This window comes from Torulaspora delbrueckii, chromosome 1 (assembly GCF_000243375.1).
Source record: "Torulaspora delbrueckii CBS 1146 chromosome 1, complete genome".
Classification (NCBI taxonomy): Eukaryota; Fungi; Ascomycota; class Saccharomycetes; order Saccharomycetales; family Saccharomycetaceae; genus Torulaspora; species Torulaspora delbrueckii.
The window spans coordinates 594,693-613,030 of NC_016501.1; the positions used below are offsets into that span (position 1 = coordinate 594,693).

General features: G+C 42.2%; 8 protein-coding genes and 1 non-coding gene across 9 annotated transcripts; 5 read left to right on the forward strand and 4 right to left on the reverse strand.

Annotated features, from left to right (window-relative positions):
• Positions 1-145: 145 nt before the first annotated feature.
• TDEL0A03350 (Rho GTPase-activating protein) lies at positions 146-2,098 on the forward strand (the record flags this gene model as incomplete). Its single annotated transcript, XM_003678830.1, has 1 exon — positions 146-2,098. One exon carries the CDS (start codon positions 146-148, stop codon positions 2,096-2,098), a length of 1,953 nt encoding a protein of 650 aa, XP_003678878.1.
• Positions 2,099-2,200: 102 nt separating this feature from the next.
• On the reverse strand, positions 2,201-4,177 carry UBA2 (E1 ubiquitin-activating protein UBA2; the record flags this gene model as incomplete). The annotated part of the gene is made up of 1 exon (XM_003678831.1): positions 2,201-4,177. The coding sequence occupies one exon, from the start codon at positions 4,175-4,177 to the stop codon at positions 2,201-2,203; it is 1,977 nt and encodes a 658-aa protein (XP_003678879.1).
• Positions 4,178-5,162: 985 nt separating this feature from the next.
• Positions 5,163-6,278, forward strand: IDH2 (isocitrate dehydrogenase (NAD(+)) IDH2; the record flags this gene model as incomplete). The annotated part of the gene is made up of 1 exon (XM_003678832.1): positions 5,163-6,278. The coding sequence occupies one exon, from the start codon at positions 5,163-5,165 to the stop codon at positions 6,276-6,278; it is 1,116 nt and encodes a 371-aa protein (XP_003678880.1).
• Positions 6,279-6,340: 62 nt separating this feature from the next.
• Positions 6,341-8,020, reverse strand: SIA1 (Sia1p; the record flags this gene model as incomplete). Its single annotated transcript, XM_003678833.1, has 1 exon — positions 6,341-8,020. The coding sequence occupies one exon, from the start codon at positions 8,018-8,020 to the stop codon at positions 6,341-6,343; it is 1,680 nt and encodes a 559-aa protein (XP_003678881.1).
• Positions 8,021-8,369: 349 nt separating this feature from the next.
• On the reverse strand, positions 8,370-10,238 carry RUP1 (Rup1p; the record flags this gene model as incomplete). Its single annotated transcript, XM_003678834.1, has 1 exon — positions 8,370-10,238. One exon carries the CDS (start codon positions 10,236-10,238, stop codon positions 8,370-8,372), a length of 1,869 nt encoding a protein of 622 aa, XP_003678882.1.
• Positions 10,239-11,036: 798 nt separating this feature from the next.
• On the forward strand, positions 11,037-13,469 carry SFL1 (Sfl1p; the record flags this gene model as incomplete). Its single annotated transcript, XM_003678835.1, has 1 exon — positions 11,037-13,469. The coding sequence occupies one exon, from the start codon at positions 11,037-11,039 to the stop codon at positions 13,467-13,469; it is 2,433 nt and encodes an 810-aa protein (XP_003678883.1).
• A 181-nt stretch (positions 13,470-13,650) lies between these two features.
• On the reverse strand, positions 13,651-16,164 carry ARP8 (Arp8p; the record flags this gene model as incomplete). The annotated part of the gene is made up of 1 exon (XM_003678836.1): positions 13,651-16,164. The coding sequence occupies one exon, from the start codon at positions 16,162-16,164 to the stop codon at positions 13,651-13,653; it is 2,514 nt and encodes an 837-aa protein (XP_003678884.1).
• Positions 16,165-16,978: 814 nt separating this feature from the next.
• On the forward strand, positions 16,979-17,965 carry LSC1 (succinate--CoA ligase (GDP-forming) subunit alpha; the record flags this gene model as incomplete). Its single annotated transcript, XM_003678837.1, has 1 exon — positions 16,979-17,965. One exon carries the CDS (start codon positions 16,979-16,981, stop codon positions 17,963-17,965), a length of 987 nt encoding a protein of 328 aa, XP_003678885.1.
• Positions 17,966-18,206: 241 nt separating this feature from the next.
• On the forward strand, positions 18,207-18,278 carry TDEL0Atrna10G. Its single transcript has one exon. It is a non-coding gene; the product is annotated as a tRNA-Gly (tRNA).
• The last annotated feature ends 60 nt before the right edge of the window (positions 18,279-18,338 follow it).

Here is an 18,338-nt window from a genome sequence, read left to right on the forward strand (position 1 = left end):
CTACATCGCCCTTTTAGGGTAAACAAAGGTCTAGCTACATTTGACACTTTGTGGAGTTGGATCCAGAATCGTCCCTAATTCGGGTTCCCTATTGTATCAAGCGAGTTTAATCGTTGTTCGAGAGTATCAAGGGTTGTTTATACAAATGACGAGCGGCGGGAGTGGGATGGCATCACCTACAAAATCACCTATATCATTGCTGTGGAAGCAACTGAACAGCAACCCGAAGAGCATGTCGACAGACTCTTTAAGCCTGCCTTCACCTGTATCGTCTAATCAAAATTTGAACGGTGAAACGGCTGGTTTACGAATGCCCGTGCTTTCTTCAAGTGAGAACTATGAGGATTCTAATCTTTCAGCCAAACAGTCTTCGAAAGTTTGGTCTGGTTCAACTCCAAATTCAAGCGAATACAAGCATTTCCGGGATGATTTCTTGGCGAATCGTCATGGCTTCACGGGTAGAGTATTCGGTGTCTCTTTATCAGAATCACTAAGCGTTGCTAGTGCAGAGGTTATAGTACAAAGTGGACTGGTCAGTTTTGGTAGAATACCCATTGTTGTGGCTAAGTGCGGTGCGTATCTAAAAGCTAACGGATTAGAAACTTCGGGAGTTTTTCGCATAGCTGGGAATAGTAAACGTGTCAAGGAATTGCAGTATATCTTCTCTTCTCCGCCAGATTATGGTGCGAAATTCAATGGCTGGGACGCCTACACTGTTCATGACGTTGCTTCCCTACTCAGAAGATTCCTAAATAACCTTGAGGAACCACTAGTCCCATTGGATCTTTACGAAGCTTTTAGAAAACCACTGCAGAATAGACCAAGGATATTAAGACATATGGCTAATCAAACAACTACGGGCTCTAATGCAAATAAAGAGAATACTGATGTTTTGAAAAAGCCAAATGCTGAGGCAGACAAGGACGATAGAGCTAATGATGGCGATGAAGAAAAAGAGGATGACGATCCTCAACTTTCAGAGGAAAGGAAGAAGAAGCGACAGCGACATAGGAAGCGGCTGATTCGAGATATTCGAGCGGCCATAAAAGAATACGAAGGACTTTTCGTCTCTATTTCAAACGACACAAAGCAATTGACTATTTATCTATTGGATTTGATGAGTCTATTCGCAAGACAATCACAGTTCAACCTCATGACCGGCAGGAACTTGGCAGCGATTTTTCAACCTTCAATTCTTTCACATCCACAGCATGACATGGACCCAAGGGAGTACGAATTATCAAGATATGTGACCGAGTTCCTGATAGAATATTCCTACAAGTTACTACCACACCTATTGAAGCTCACTAAAGATGAACAACAACAGCAACCACAACAGGAACCACAACAGCAAGCACAAGAACAACCTCAACAGCAACCGCAACAACCTTCACAGACCAATCAGCTCGAAGCTCCGAAGGCTCACAAACTAGTAGTTACAAATGAAAAGAATGAAAGTGTCACATTTGCTACTCCTGATTCGATAAGTATCCCACTTAAGACTGAAAATGAAGCATCTGTTGCGCCTTCCACCACAATTTTTGGATCCCCTAGCAAGAACGCTCCCCCAAGACAACCACTTAAGGTTCCAAAACAACGAAGACCTCATTCTAAATCCATTGGTTCTGCTCCCATTCCACCAGATGTTATCGCTAGCAATAAGAGAAAGTCAAGACTTTTCCCCTGGTCACCTAAACCTGGTATATTGAGTGACAACGGAGGCGATTTCACTGCCACTGAAGAAGAAGGAGATGAATATTATGACGAAGAGCATCGTGAAGCGATGCACTCCCCGTTAAGCGTGAATTCCAATTCAGTCACAAGGCAGCAGTTTCTACCGATACCGCCTATGAATCGGAGTTTAAGTGGCAATAGCACAGCTTCATCTCTCACAAGACGTCCAATGTCCGCTATTTTCATTGGGAGTAGAAACAGTTCAATTGACGCAATTGACGCTGCTAAAGGAAACGATACGGGAAATGACAAGAAGGTTTTATCCGATGAAGGAGAATTGGAAGAACGCGGCACTAGATCACGCAAGAGAGATTCATGGTTTCAAAGATTACGGAGTAGGTCAAGGTCAAACACTAGATCGTAAAGTAATAATAATCGTAAGATTAGTTTCATTCTGACGATATTGTATTATAGAGTTTTAAGCAGATGATTTACGACTTTCACGTTCAAATAAATACAAGATAAATCACTCCAATTCAATTAGGTCATCATTATTATCGTCTTGATCTAGTTTAATCCTCTTGGCGTCGTTCGTTTCTATGTCAACTAGGGGCCTTTTCTTACCAGCAGTTGAAGTTTCATCTTCTGAACCCAGATCTATGATACCCTTGTCAGTCTCACTTTTTAGCTGACTCGGTTCTTCTTGTTCTTCAGTGGCTGGCGCCTGCTCAGAAACAGTAACCAACGGTACTACGACATCTGGTAAGTTAATTTCATTCTCTAGCGGGCCCTTCACTGTCTCAATGTAGAGCTCGATTGCTTTTCTGTAGGACCCTCCATCAACCCCTTCTTCATCTGAAAACAATACCACTGAACCAGCGTGTAGTTTACAATCCGCTAAAGTCTTACATTCAAGGTCATCAAAATCGTAATCAGCCAGCAACCTCTGATTGCTGGTATCTATAATTGAAGTTTCCTCAGGATATTCGTACTTCTCGCGAATAAAATCAATCAGTTTGGAAAGATTTATTTCATTTAGGCCTTTCTCCGTAATCTTCAACACACCACGACAGACTTTACCACCGACGGGACATGCGGGATTTGGTGGTGCCAATTTTGGATTTGAAATGTAGCGGCCCATAGAGAGATTACTTGCCTTTGCAGTGAATGCCATATTGAGATCTGTAGCTTTCTTCGTTGGCGCATATGACAGCAGGTTTAACACACGTAGAGCAGTCAATGTCGATAAGCCTGCGATGACAGCATTTGTTGTAGCAATAGCAGGTATAATATTTCCTGCGATTTGCTTAATGTCAAAACCAGTCTTAACTGGGATATTGAAGATGTGTGAACGAATATTTGCAGCGGTGGACACGAATCTTAGGGTATCTTCATCATCCTTGTCAAATTCTAGACTCTTTTCACCTTCGTGAATCCTTTGCATCAGTACTTTCGTAACACGAATGAATTCTGTTACCTGCTCTTGAATATCCCAAAGTGAGCTCAAACTTGGGTTTTGAAGCTCTGCCTTGGAAGCCTTATCAATTAAGGTCTGATCCAATGGAGATGGTTTTGTCCTTGTCTTCCATAAATTCTCGATTTGTAGCAACTTTTCAATATCCCTTATAAAGAGCTTGACTAGGATGTCGTTGATACGTGAATCATCATTTGTGAGGATAATTTTTTGCAAATCGTGTAATTCATTAGTCTCTTGCTTGATTCGTTCAATTTCTGCCTGATCTTCGGTACCCCAATCATTTGTGTTTTCATTTGCTGGCGTATCTGTATTAAATAACTGATTGAACAAAAAATTTTTAGCCCATACGATACAGTGCACCGGTTGTGATGGAGTGGATCTAATTGTGCAAACTGGGAAAGTTTTGGGAGTCTCCTTCGGCGTGCAATCGAAACATTCGGTTTGTCCAGGAATAATAGGCTGAATGTAGCCATCGAACCCTGACGTTCCTGACTCCAATAGCGGCTTCCCTAGGAACTGGGTCATCTTATTGACGTAACGCCTAGCAGCAAGGTTATCAAGACCATTGAAAATAATATCGAATTGACCAAACCATGCTAATGGGAATTGCGTCGTGTCCATAACATTACCTTGGTAAGGTATCAGCTTCGAGTTGTTGAAGTGCTGTACCGCCTTGACAGCCGTGGTAGACTTGGGTTGCTTTATATCACGTTGTCTGAAGAGAAACTGTCTATTTAAGTTTGACAAATCGATTGTGTCCAAGTCCACGATATGAATCTCACCAAAATCCATTAGAATACAGTCCTTCAGAAGCTCAGACCCAATACCACCGGCACCGACGATAAGACATTTGAAGGACCTAAGTTTTTTATGATTCTCCTGACCAACTATTTTAACAATATTAGATTCTCTTGCCATGCTTGATGATCCTAACGCTTCAATGTACGCACATTTCATAGATTTGATGCCATTGTGAAGTTTCATTTGAAGTAACCGCGTAGAAGGGTTCAAAGCGAGGTAGGTCATGTGCCCCAATGTTACCGTTCACGTGATCAGACCACCTTCGGCGGCTGCCATGGTTATAGTTCGCGGTATAGAAAAGTTTCATTTGGCGCCCAGGAATTCTAAACATATCTGCTGTTGTTCCTAATCTATTTTGTTAGGCAGCTACTTATACTCAAGGTGGCAAACAAGCCAAATAAGTTGAAATCTACCAACACTCCCCAATTGAAATCCTCGAGAATATACTTGTCAAAACCAATGGGCCTTAAAAGACCCTCTATTTAGCATAAAGCGATTTAGAATGACGGTGAAGCAAATGATATCGGCTCACATGACACCTTCAGCGGCTAAATTTCAAAAGTTAAATTTACTCATACCACGAGATTGCAGGGCTCTCAAAGTAGTTCAAACAATTGTTCTTAATACTGGCTCTTCATATCATGTTCAAACAAACCAAACAAAAATTATAACGAACAAATCCCGATCCTCGGATCAAACATCTCACATACATCAACAAACGTATCAGTGATAACGCTACCAAATTGCTGAATTGTGTTTGCTTGGAATAAACTGTTTGAGATCAAAATTCCTTTGAAAAAGAGTAACGGCGGCTACGTGGCTGTTTATATACCGTTTTTGTGGTAAAGTGACACAAAAACGGTATTACCCCCTCTGGCGTATAGAGTGATACACCTACCCACCCTCCGATCTCGGGATTCCCACCGTCTAATCCCGATGTCGGGCACGACCCCCCACCACTGCTTTCCATACCCTCCGTTTCCCTATTTTCATTAATTTCTCGAGTCTGACGCCAACACCCGCCGAATCACAGTTTTCCCATAGTAGAAGCGATACGTGCCACTACGGTTGCGTATATAAGTATTTTCCTCAGTATTTAACGTATTTTGGCGATAGTATTTATTATGGTAACTTGTACTTATATATATGTATATATTACTGCATTGTTATCCCTGTGAGTAGTTATAGAAGATAGATACCACGACTTAGGATGTTGAGATCACAGATTTGCAGACGCACTGTCAACAGAATGTTGGCTTCCGCTACTCATAAGCAACCTAGTATTGGTAAATACACTGGTAAACCAGATCCAAAGACTGGTAAATATACCGTCTCATTCATCGAAGGTGATGGTGTGGGTCCAGAAATTTCGAAATCTGTCAAGGATATCTTTGCAGCTGCCAAAGTCCCAATTGTATGGGAAAGCTGTCCTGTGACTCCATTGTTGGTCAACGGTGTGACTACTATCCCAGAACAAGCTCAAGAGTCTATTAACAGGAATTTGGTTGCGTTGAAAGGTCCTTTGGCTACTCCTATCGGTAAGGGTCACAGATCCATGAATTTGACCCTAAGAAAGACTTTTGGTCTTTTTGCCAACGTTCGTCCAGCCAAGTCGGTGGAAGGTTTCAAAACCACCTACGAGGATGTTGATTTGGTGTTGATTAGAGAGAACACTGAAGGTGAATACGCAGGTATCGAACACGTGATTGTTCCTGGTGTTGTTCAATCCATCAAGTTGATCACTAGAGAGGCCTCCGAGAGAGTTATTAGATATGCATATGAGTACGCCAGAGCTGTTGGTAGACCAAAGTTGGTTGTGGTTCATAAATCCACTATTCAAAGATTAGCCGATGGTTTGTTTGTGACTGTTGCCAAGGAATTGGCCCATGAGTTCCCAGACATTCAATTGCAAACTGAATTGATCGATAACACTGTCTTGAACGTTGTTTCCAACCCTTCCAAGTACAGTGATGTTGTTTACGTGTGTCCAAACTTGTACGGTGATATCTTGTCTGATTTGAACTCTGGTTTGAGTGCTGGTTCTCTAGGTTTGACTCCATCCGGTAACATTGGTCACAAGGTTTCTATCTTTGAAGCAGTTCACGGTTCTGCTCCAGATATTGCTGGTCAGAACAAAGCTAACCCAACTGCTCTACTATTGTCCTCTGTTATGATGTTGAACCACATGGGCTTGTTCGAACACGCTAGCAAGATTGAAAAAGCTGTTTTGACTACGATCGCAGCTGGCCCAGAATCGAGAACTGGTGATTTGGCCGGTTCCGCTTCCACATCTTCTTTCACTGAAGCTGTGATTAGCAGATTATGATGCTACTCTTTAACTTTTATTTTGCCTTAGCAACCTTTATGTATATATAATCCATTGAATTATTATAACTGTCCCTGGTAGATGTATTGGTAGTCGTAGACAGACTCGATTAGGCGAAAATTTCTCTTCCATGATGTCACTTCGTCGAGATCTCCATCGATATTGAACAATCGAACACTGGGTTCCATTCCGTTCATCCTGTCAATACCGATTCCAGCACTACCACCGTAACATAACCACATATCACCTCGAGATTGCAAACAACAGTCGTTGCTGTGCTCGTGTCCACAACTCATGGCTTTCACATTAAAAGAATACATGATTTTTTGGAGAATTTTGTCGTCAAACAACTTGGATTTAACGATTGATTGCTCATTGTATTGACCAATAATGGGAAAAACTCCTTCAGGTCTATACTCTGGGATTGGCAGATGTCTGAATGCTAATGCATATCTATAGGTTTGATAGTCCTTTTGCATAGAGAAGAACTGTTTCACAGGGTGAAAAGAGTCCAGAATGTAAATTGCTGCGTCTGTGCCTTTGGAAAAATGGCTTGATATCGCTAAATGGCCTTCAGGTGAAGCATACCTGTTTAAAGAATAGGGCAATCCTTTAATGAAATCTTGAATTTGAGAAATGGCCGCGAAACGGGAATAGTCAGAGACACCTGTAGTAATCGCATATGGTGTCTTAGATTTGATCATCGGCTGAACTAGTTTCATGATACACGCCTGATAATCCAGCGAGTTATCACCATCGAGAAAATCTCCTGTGACAACGACAAGGTCAGGTCGTTCTCTTGATATAACGTTGGAGATGAAATGCTTAGTTTGAAATTCACTCAGAACCGCAATGGTATCTTCAGAACAACGGAAATGTATATCACTTATTTGCAATATCTTGAGAGATTTGCCATAGTGAGGAGATAGTGAGATACGCAAAACATCATCATCCTTTATAATAACACTCTGTTCTCCTTTTTCGTGGCCATTGTTGATTTCTCTGGTAACTGATATTAACTGTGATTTATGTCCTTTATTTCTTGAATACTCATGGATCACCTCCTTCCAGTTGGGCCTAGACTCAAGGAACCCTGACCCCAGGTAAAGTTGAATATTGGTGATCGGATCTTGATCTGATCGATGTTTACACCAAATTCCGCCACCTTTATATTTCCAGTCCTCTCCCAGCGAGTGTATTATATCGGAATCAGAATGATCCCTAGTGAAAAAATCGATGATGGGCCTCCTTTCTCGATGAACATGATTGTGAAACACTGAACTATCACTTGTTTTGATCAGCCGCTGAACGTCCTGCGTTACTTGTATGGGGATCATTGAAGAGTCCCTGGAGATGGCCAACTCAGAGATCGGACCTGGATTGACAGAACCATCCCACTCATGCACGTATAAATAGGTCTTGTAGAAGAAACTGGTTTCAATTGAGTATAAAGATTCATCGGTAAGGTTCTTGGAGATCCTGCTCCAAGACACTATTCTATCATCAGATGATCTTTGTTTAGCAATCAATGATCGGCATTGCCCGAACCAACGGTAACAACGAATGCTCTGAACATCATCAATCAGCCCACCACGATACTCCGATGTCGTAGGTACATTGAAAGTATTTTGAAGATGAATGATAAAAGAACTTCTTGACGAATAAGCAAGAAGAAAAAATGAAGCAATTGCCAACCTTCTAAGAATCGTTATGATCCTTCTGTGTCGTAATCTCCTTTGCATATTCGACTATCCCTCTCAATTGACACATGAAACACCTGATTGTAGATGTTTGTGACAATTATTCTTTCCTGATATCAGTAAAGATCGAAGAGGCAAAAATTAATAGTGCCTAATCTTACCCAATGCTTGGCCAATGCCCTGGGATTAAAATGGATTATCCTGATGAGGTTTAGACCACTGATCTAAGTTATGATAAATCTTTAACTTCTTGGCAATGCCCACATTTTTTGCTCATGCACGGAACACCCCGTGAGTGCAGAATCGCAACTATAAAGTAGATCAACATAATGATGAAGTCGTTCTAAAGATAGTTACAGATGTGTTTCACACTTTCGTACATATGCTTCATCTACAGATCTGCTGGAATCGAAGCATTGGCAGAAGATAGGGCCGAGGAAGACAAATCTTGCATCTTGTTCAATTGCAATTGATCGTCTTTGGCAAACCTATGGCATCCTTGATTGTTTTCCAGTGCCTTCAAGACGGTATCATCATCCGGTATGAAGCCTTTCTTACAATATATGAACATCAATGGTGCTTCACTTGGCCGTCTTGTATGTTGCTTAATAGCATCTTGTATCTCGAGAGGTGAAGAACATGCTCGTACGTTGTAGCTCGCTTCGTAAGGAGTTGATTGCACAAAGAACCACTGCCCATCACGGTTTCTTGTGTAGTACATGTATGGAGATATCACCGCCATTGTGAGGAGGTAGGAATCATCAATGAGCCCCAATTCTTTAGCGGTCTTGACGATTTGGATCTCAGGGAGTGACAAGTTCCATTCACTTTGTAAACGATGCGCAATTTCTTTATACTCATTCATTTTTTTAGTCTTTTTATTTGTGATCTGATCTTTTAAATCGAGTAAGCCTTTAATAAGCTCTGGAGATTTTTCATCTTTTTGAAGGTAATCCAGAGAGCTGTTGATGAATTTCGAAAGATCTTTACCTTGAAAGCTTTTCAAATCAGTTATTTCCTGTAAAATAGCTCTTGAATCAGTTTGACTTTGTCTTCTCTTTGCAATAATGTGTTTTATCAGTTTGTCCTTGCACTCCTTAGTGTAAAGCTGTGGGTAAAATTCCAATGGCATCTCGACACCTTCCGCCAACGGAACTGCTTCTGTGGTTTCTTCCATCTCATCAAATACAATAGTAAATACAGGCGCTATTTCACTAAGCGAGTTTTCACCTTCACCATCTGGAGAATCTGATTGATCTGACTCGACACTATCATCTGCGAACAGCAGAGCATTGAACATCCTGTAAAGGTTGGTTTCATATTCTTCCGGAAGGAAATGGAATAATGATAGCCATGTTTTCATTGTGCTTTCCTCTTGTGGAGCAGAGTTCGACGGTGTATGAAACGCAGAGGAAATAAAACACTCCCTGACTTCGTTGTCTTGGAAATTGGGACACATTTCAAGATCGACGGCCACTGACTTGATGAAAGAGGGCAGAACCTCGTGCAAATGTTCGGCTTCGGCCATGTTTCTTTGCACCTGCGGTTCAACTGCGATAGCAAACATTTTAGCCCTCACGTAAGCTCTATCAGACATTCTAGAGTTGGCCACAGATGCCAGCTTCTGCAGTTGCCAAAGTAACTCCGATTGCAAGGTATAGTCCCCGTCCTCTTGAGTCAATTCATCCTTTGGAACGATCTCAATTTGTTCATCGTCAGAGCCGTTCTTACTCAGATACTTGAGTCTATACTCCGCATTAGTATAAGAATCACCTCTGTACCAATTCTTGTCGTAGTTTAAATCAATAAAATCAGGTCTTGCCAATAGATGTGGCATATAATTCGCAACAAACAAGCAAAACAGAGCAAAATAACCTTCAAAGAGGAAATTTGGCGGCAAAGGCAATACCACTGTTGGATCACTTATCTGTCCCTTTCGACCCGAACATTCTAACGATGGTCCAGTCTCAACGGAATCTTCCTCCACATCGATCTCTTCGAAATCTTCAGACTCAGTATCTGGCGCATTCGAAATATACTCATTGAGGTCCCCAGGTTGAAACCCACTGGCGGAGCCTGCCGGTAACTCTATATGAGCCCTCTGCTCAACATTCTCTGAGATCTGTGCCGGTGCGTCATTACAAAAGATAAAGTTACCAGCAGCCTCGACATCACCATTAGTCCTTCTCAAGGCATCCTCTGCGACATCCTTCGAGATCCCCATCTCGACAAGCGACCGAACAGCATCCGTGTCGTTCATACAGACCTATTCAATGGTCGTTTGCAGCGGTGTTCGTAGAACTCTGTATCAATCTATAGGGTGTCTTTGTACTACTATTAAACTTGACGCCAGCCCTAGCGCCCATCCCAGCCCTAAAAACTCATACCCTAACCATTATTACAGAGCCCTAATCATAAAGCCCTAGGGTTAACAAAACTCCCTAATCGGGACAACAGGCCCCTCACCGGAAAAACAGGAAAAACAAGGAAAACAAGGTTTTTCCTGCAAGTTAATGCCACAGAATATAGAATATCGGGTGATGAGCAATGAACAAACTCGGATAAGCCTAGACCTGCAAAGGCCGTCAGTAGTTGCAACGGGGGCACCCGCGTACTGTGGCCTTCTCCTTCTTGAATCACCGATTATTCTGGTGGATTACGTAGTTACACGCACCAACAATTGGAACTATACCTTGGTCTTGCCATCTTGGCGTTGCCGGATTTCCTATTCGGCCGTATATTCCTCAGTTGTGCATTGAATTGTGCGCCGTAGTGCTGGCCCCTCCATGATTCGCAATATGCTTTTTGCCTTGCGTTGACTGAAACGGTGCACATCGCTGACAGGTTAAGTATTGTAATCTTGGAAGGAACTTTTAGTTTCTAACTGCATTCTTTAATGGATTTACCTTCTTATACAGCTTGAGCTTTTAAACTGTGGAAAAATAATATAAGCAGTTATTTTTTTTTCGTCCTGTCTGGCTATTAAGATTAACATAATATTCCTCTTGTAAAGAGGAGAATCGAGTGGTCATAGGGGTCGGTTTGTTGAACTATATAGATGTTGCAGCAGATACCGCAGGAGGAGAGTAACGGGGGTGCGCGAAAGGCTTCGATTTTACCTGGGAATGGTAGTAGTGGTGGAGATAGTGGAACTAGCACGACTGCACAGTCAGCCAATGCTAGTGCACATGTGCCGTTGCAAAACACAGTATTTATCCATAAGTTGTACAATATTCTCGAGGATGATGATTTAAAGGATCTCATCTGGTGGTCGCCGTCTGGTACGTCGTTTCTCATCAGACCAACGGAGAGGTTTAGTAGGGCGTTGGCTACGTATTTCAAGCATACCAATATTGCTAGTTTTGTTCGACAACTGAACATGTACGGATTCCATAAGGTGTCGAACGATCATAACAAGGGTATTCAGCAACAGCAGCAACAACAGCAGCCAAGCTCCGAAGCAGGCCAGGATGGTGTTAAAATTTGGGAGTTTAGACATAGCATGGGAATCTTTAAGCGTGGGGATATCGAAGGTCTCAAATTTATCAAGCGCAGGTCTTCGAGGAATATTGCTGCGTTGAATGTTAGAAAGAATTCAAACCCTACACTTTCAACAAACACAGGTGGTCATTCTCAGGGAGAAGAATCAGATTCGGCAAAACAGCAACACGTACCGCAAGTCCAACAACCTCCGCAACAGCAACAACAACCGTTTCATCCTCAGATGCAACCACAATGGCAACGACCTCAATTTATCATTAATGCCGAAAATGAACAGCAGCAACAACAACAACAACAACAACAACAACAGCAACAACAACAACCTTTACCACCGCTAAGTAGGACTGACAGCTTTATCCTTCATAGGTATTCGATTTTCAATCAACAGTTTCAATCGCAACAACTGGAAACAAAACTTAGAGAATTAACTCAAAGTTTCGATGGACTACGATACGACTATTTTATGCTACAATACAAGCACGATGAACTATTGGAACAACTGAGGGTGCTTAACACGGATATGGTCAAGCTATTGGATTTCTTACAAAAGTTTGTGACTTTACAAAAGCTGAGCTCTGAAGTTTACCACGAAGCTTCTCTTAAGGACGATCCATCCAAATTACACCAATTTCAGAAACATCAGCAGGAGATGTCCTATTTGGAACAGGAAATTCTAAGATTCAAGGCAAATTTAATGCAAAGATTGACAAAGAAACTTGGAAGCTGTGCAACAACAACAGCAACAAGCGCAAGCACAAGCTACAAGCCCAAGCCCAAGCCCAAGCCCAAGCACAAGCTCAAGCACATGCACAAGCACAAGCACAAGCACAAGCCCATGCCCAAGCACAAGCCCAAGCCCAAGCCCAAGCACAAGCCCAAGCTCAAGCACAAGCACAAGCACAAGCACAAGCCCAAGCACAGGCACAAGCTCAAGCCCAAGCTCAAGCGCAAGTGCAACAGCCACCGCAACCAAGCTCGCATTTCCCTGCATATGCACCTAACGTCTTACCGAGAAATACAAAAGAATCCGAGGTCTGTATCCAGATCATCGGCACCATCAGCGGCTGCTTTCGCTCCACATCTTTTTGCTGTACCTGCAGCTCCATCGGAATCCAATATTCAACAACCAGGTCCTTTCATTTCACCACCAGATTTCGCGGGTCCCCGAATGATGATGAATCCTTTCGAAACGACTGGGCAAACTTCATCGGTGAAGCGGAATATGAGCATTCTTATGGATCCATTATCATCTGCCCCACATTATTCAGGACCTCAAAATTCTTCTCCTTCCCGCCATCCTGGTAACCTGGGGTCACAAATTCCACGAAACCCTTCTCCACTGGTCAACTCATGTAAGCCTCCAAAGCAGGAAAACGAACCGCCCGCTAATGAAGTCAGTCAACCAGTGCAGCAAAACTCTTCGACGAAACGTACAACTTTGAAAGATGGCATGTTTATATTAAAGCCTAATAAAAATTATTCAACAACCGCGAATAGGAACATTCAAAATGACAATAATACTGGAACCACCACTGCTAGCATGCCTCCTACAACAGAAAACGGCAATAATGCTGGTTCAGCTAACGAACAGAATGGTTCAAAGGATGCTCCACCTATCGCTCTATCTTTTAGAACATTTTACAGCAATAATGGTGATGCAAATCTAGAGGATCAATCCAAGGGCGAATCAAGTCCCAAGAACCCATTAGCACGTACTGCACAGGATGCAACAATCCAGAACTCAGGGAAAATTCCAATATTTAAAACATCACAAGGTTATTCGAAGCCATCAGACTCCGTGAGGGCGGATTCGGATTTGCCCGCAACAAAAGAACCTTCTCAGCACAACATAATTAGCCCAGTACCATCGCGAACAGATATCGAATCTCGCAGAGGGAGTAGCGGGGTGTATTCTCTGCTGAACAGAGAGGGATCAGCGCCAGCATCACCAATGGGGGAGTCTAGTTCCAACAAAAAAATCAAACTCTAATTACAGGTAATTGTAACTTTATTGAAGAGAAAACCTCACTAATCGATGTGATTGAGTAGCATCCACATGTTAAAACAGAGATTAGGATCATGCGCTGGAAGATTGATGTTTTGCGATTTTCTGTATCTCATGTGTTGCATGAGAAGGACTACCCTTTTAGTTACATCTTATATAATATAGCTCAATATGTGAATAAACACTTGTACTGTAGAATTCTACTTCCGTGAATGTCCCAATCAGTGCTGGTTAGATAAAGTTCTTCAACCAGCTTAATTTGTGCCAAAACACACGCCCCCTTCCAGGCTAGCTCGGCAGCATCCATATCACGAGGTGGTGGAAGTACATTCACTGGGAGCAAATGCTCGCTACCATTTTGCGCCTCAATACTATCCCAATAAGCTTGCAATTCAGCGCTTATCATTTCGTTGATCTTTTTCGATGATTGATCCTCTTCTTCAGATTCTCCCGTTTTGCCAGCAGTTTTTATATCCTTCGCCTGTTTTGCCAACTTTTTATAAAAGTTGGGGAATGAGGTCAAACTTAGCAGCCTTGGCCTCCAAATATTAATTCTATCAGTGAGGATGAAGTCCAAAGCCGGTATCTTTGAGCCACCTCCAACAACCAGGATATTTGAATAAAATGATGACATTTTCGCCACATCTATCGGAGTGCTCGCATTAGTTATGCTTTGTATGATTGCCTTCTCTAAGGGCGTGTAGTTTTTCCTACTATCAGCTTCCATGGGCGGTTTGCTTTGGAAATCATCAAAACTTGTTTGCAAGTCTAGCAGCTTAGACATAATCAGTTGATTGTTATTGTTGCCGGAATACAAATCTCCATCGAGACACTCGCTCTGAGACAAAGATCTCCAATCGTTCACAGTGTTTGTAAAGATATCACGAGAAGCAGGAAGCTGACTTTCAACATTAGAATTTCCGCTATGTTGAGAGGATTTTGAATGCAAGTATGATATTATTTCCGGGTAGAATAGCGCCAATGGGGCCAATGATACTTCATCAAAAACTTTGAACTCATATTGCTCAGATTGTTGATCAGGTACCCGTTTAATGAAATTGTACAGTTGTACAGCGACATTTGCATCTTGAAACGTTGTGTACTTTTTCTTCAGTTCCTCCGCTAGAATCCAGCCATGCGAAGAGTTTATGTCCCAATCTTGATAAGGAAATTCACTTTGAAGTAAAAATAGGGCGAAGAGTTTTGTGAGATCGTCACCACCATAATCGAGTGAGACCAAACTATTTTCTAGAACCGTTCCTTCATCGATACATGCTATGCTTGTATGTGTAGCTCCTATATTTACCACACAGGTAGAAGAACTTTGACCTGCCCCATAGCAACCTGCGAGAGACTCCTGAATAATAGCCACCGCTTGAAATTGCATTTCAGTGAGAAGGAACCGTATAAAAGTTTCGACATGACTTTTGTGGAAAAGGTCAGGTATCACCAGCACTACCTTATACTGGGAGAACTGGGCACGTTCCAGATTGAGACCTTCAGCAGATAGCGCGTGCTCTAACAGACTAATTACATCGTTTATCAGGTCCTGCAGGGATGCATAATCCGGCGATGAAACATTGAAAGAGCCACCTTTAGTAAATGGGCACCTAATCCTGAAAGTTTCTTTCGAACATTTCAGAGCTTCAGAACCATAATATCTCTTACTTGATTTTTTGATCCAATTTATAGCCCCAGGATCATTCTGGTCTTCAATCATTTGAGGTTTCGAGTTTTTGTTATAGGATACAACTTGTTCATGGGCATTAAATGGAACTTTTCTTTTGTAGTAGCGCATACGCTCTCTGAAGCTATGCTGAATAGTGGATTTTAGCTCTTCGAATTCTTCAGGTTGTTCTCTCTTTAATGGAGCCTCCTGAAATTCGTCGTTCAGTTCCGTTTTGGGAATCGCGACGCAACTTGGCACCACTAGAGGTACTTCATCTTTTGCAAATCCAATTCTCAGGTGTCTGGAGCCGGGGTGTATCACTAGCGTTGTATTTGCATCACTCAAATCAATGTCTTCATCGGCAGCGGCAATATAATCAGGCACTTCAGTGTTGGTATTCTTTATGTCAATCACGTCTGGAGTATTATTTATCGAGGATGTTTGAGTGTTGTTTCTTAAAGTCTTTCTCTCCCTCAACGCAAATATTTGTTCATCTTTCTTTAAGTAATCTGAGGAGTAGTTTTTCTGATTGATAAGTAGGACAGGTTGGAAAAGACCAGTTGCAGGCAATGTGGTACTTTCAATCTTTTCAATACCAATTTGCTTCAACTTCTTGGCGAATTCTTCGGCAGCTTTGATTCTGCCCAGTCTCCGCTTCTCTAAGAGATGCAAAGGTACTTTCTTACCAGGTGGAGCTTTTGCCGGATCCAGTCTAGGATGTTTCTTCGCTCTTTCTTGACTCTTTGCGTCCTCGTCATTATAGTCTTCGTCTTCTTCGTCCTCAACATGATTTCTCTGGCCAATTGGTGTAGCTGTAGCACTTCTTGAGATTTCTGCAGCATGTAAATTGTTTTCGTCATCTTCTTCATCGTCTTCCTCCTTCACACTATCGTGTTCCTGATCATGCTCTTCGACCTCATCGTCCTCCTCATCCTCGTCGTCATCTTCCTCCAACGGGATATCAATTGGTTCTTCATATACCACACTCTTTTCGGAAGTGTCCTGGCTCATTACGCGAATTTATGAACTCCTCAATGGATCCTCTGGCCTTTCCGTCTGGTGAGTTCACCGATTCAACATTTCACTTGATAGAGACTATACCGAGAGGTCCCATATATCTACGTTCAGTGTGATCTTCGGGTAAATATAGTTCGGCGGCTACTACTATCATACTTCAGCACCATTATTCGAGATTAGATTCACATCCATTTGGTTTTGACCATCCATATTCTAGTATGAGTCTGATGAACATTATCAATTTTTTTTTTCAAACAGAGAAACGCGCTTGCTGAGTGCGATATATTTGTTATCCGCATATGCTGTTTAGTATTGTTCATCAAGAGTTTGTTAGTTCACATTTCATGGTACACTATTAGATCAAAGCCTAATTATGTCTTTCAATTCAATTAAAGCAGTTTTAGCTTCCCGAGAATGCCAACAACATGGTCTGAATCGTTCCACTAAGCACCGATAGGCAATAGTGTGATAGCTTCAATTGAACTACCATTATACATAAATGTCCTCATAAATGCAATAGAGTATAAAGTATAGGAGACAGAGCACAAAATTGTAGGCGGCTATTCTTATTCACTTTATATAAAGCTCAACAACTGGCGCCGGGTAAAATCGCCCCGCCTTTTTTTCCCCAGGGTGAAATGGTTGGTTGGTATATAAACAATTGACACTTTAAACTCGATCGCCACCTTTGAGAATAAGTTAAACGGTGTTCAACGTGTTTCTGCGGCCATTGATACGCTATAGCCTGAATTTTGCGGAATAACGACTGCAAGAATCTATTTCACCCAAAAATAGCCCTTTTTCAATCATGCTAAGATCAACAGTCACCAAGAATCCTGCGTTTCGCCGTCTATTTTCTCGCGAGAGTACTCCCAATGACAAGACTATTAGGAACTTACTCTTGCCCAAGGATACCAAGGTGATTATTCAAGGGTTTACTGGGAAACAGGCTACTTTCCACGCCAAAATTTCTCAGGAGTATGGTACTAACATTGTAGGTGGTACTAACCCTAAAAAGGCTGGTCAGACTCATTTGGGTCAACCAGTTTTTGCCACTGTGAAAGATGCCATGAAAGAGGTTGGTGCTACTGCTACCGGTATATTTGTTCCACCACCGATTGCTGCTGCAGCTATCAAAGAGGCAATTGAAGCTGAGATCCCACTAGCAGTTTGTATCACTGAGGGTATCCCACAACATGATATGCTTTACGTTGCAGAGATGCTGAAATCTCAGGATAAGACCAGATTGGTTGGTCCAAACTGTCCCGGTATTATTAACCCCGGAACCAGGGTAAGGATTGGTATCCAACCACCAAAGATCTTTAAGCCAGGTAATATTGGTATCGTGTCAAAGTCTGGTACTTTGACATACGAAGCTGTGCAACAAACTACTTTGGCCGGGTTGGGACAAACCATGGTCATCGGTATGGGAGGTGACGCATTCCCGGGTACCGATTTCATCGATGCATTGAAGTTGTTCATGGAAGACCCAGCCACTGAAGGTATCATTATGTTGGGTGAAATTGGTGGTCAAGCTGAGATCGAAGCCGCTCAGTTCCTAAAAGAATATAACTTCTCAAGAGCAAACCCACTGCCTGTTGCCTCCTTCATTGCTGGTAAAGTCGCAGGTCAAATGAAGGGTGTCAGAATGGGTCATTCCGGTGCTATCGTTGAAGGTTCTGGTACCGACGCCGAATCAAAGAAGAAGGCTTTGAATGAAGCAGGTGTTACCGTCGTCGAATCTCCTGGTCATTTGGGTAAGGCCCTTTTGGATGGATTTGCCAGGTTGAAGTAGGCCGTGCGCGTCAAGTTTAATATTCTAATTCTATCAACCTTTCATCACTACCATATATCAATTTCTAACAGTAACTCCAACTGCCAACTAGCTAATTTGTGCTAAAGTAAATAGATAAACTTATTAGCTGTGTGAAGAGTAATTAATCAAGCCTTGAAGTGTTGAAGGCTAAGATTTATAGAAAAAAAAAATACACAAGATTCGGTATGATCTTGACAAAGAAATAACAAATCCAAGCACGACGCAAGTGGTTCAGTGGTTAGAATTCATGCTTCCCAAGCATGGGGCCCGGGTTCGATTCCCGGCTTGCGTATATATTTTTTGAAGTAACGAATACTACATAAGCTACGGATATTAGACAAGGTTCAAGTTC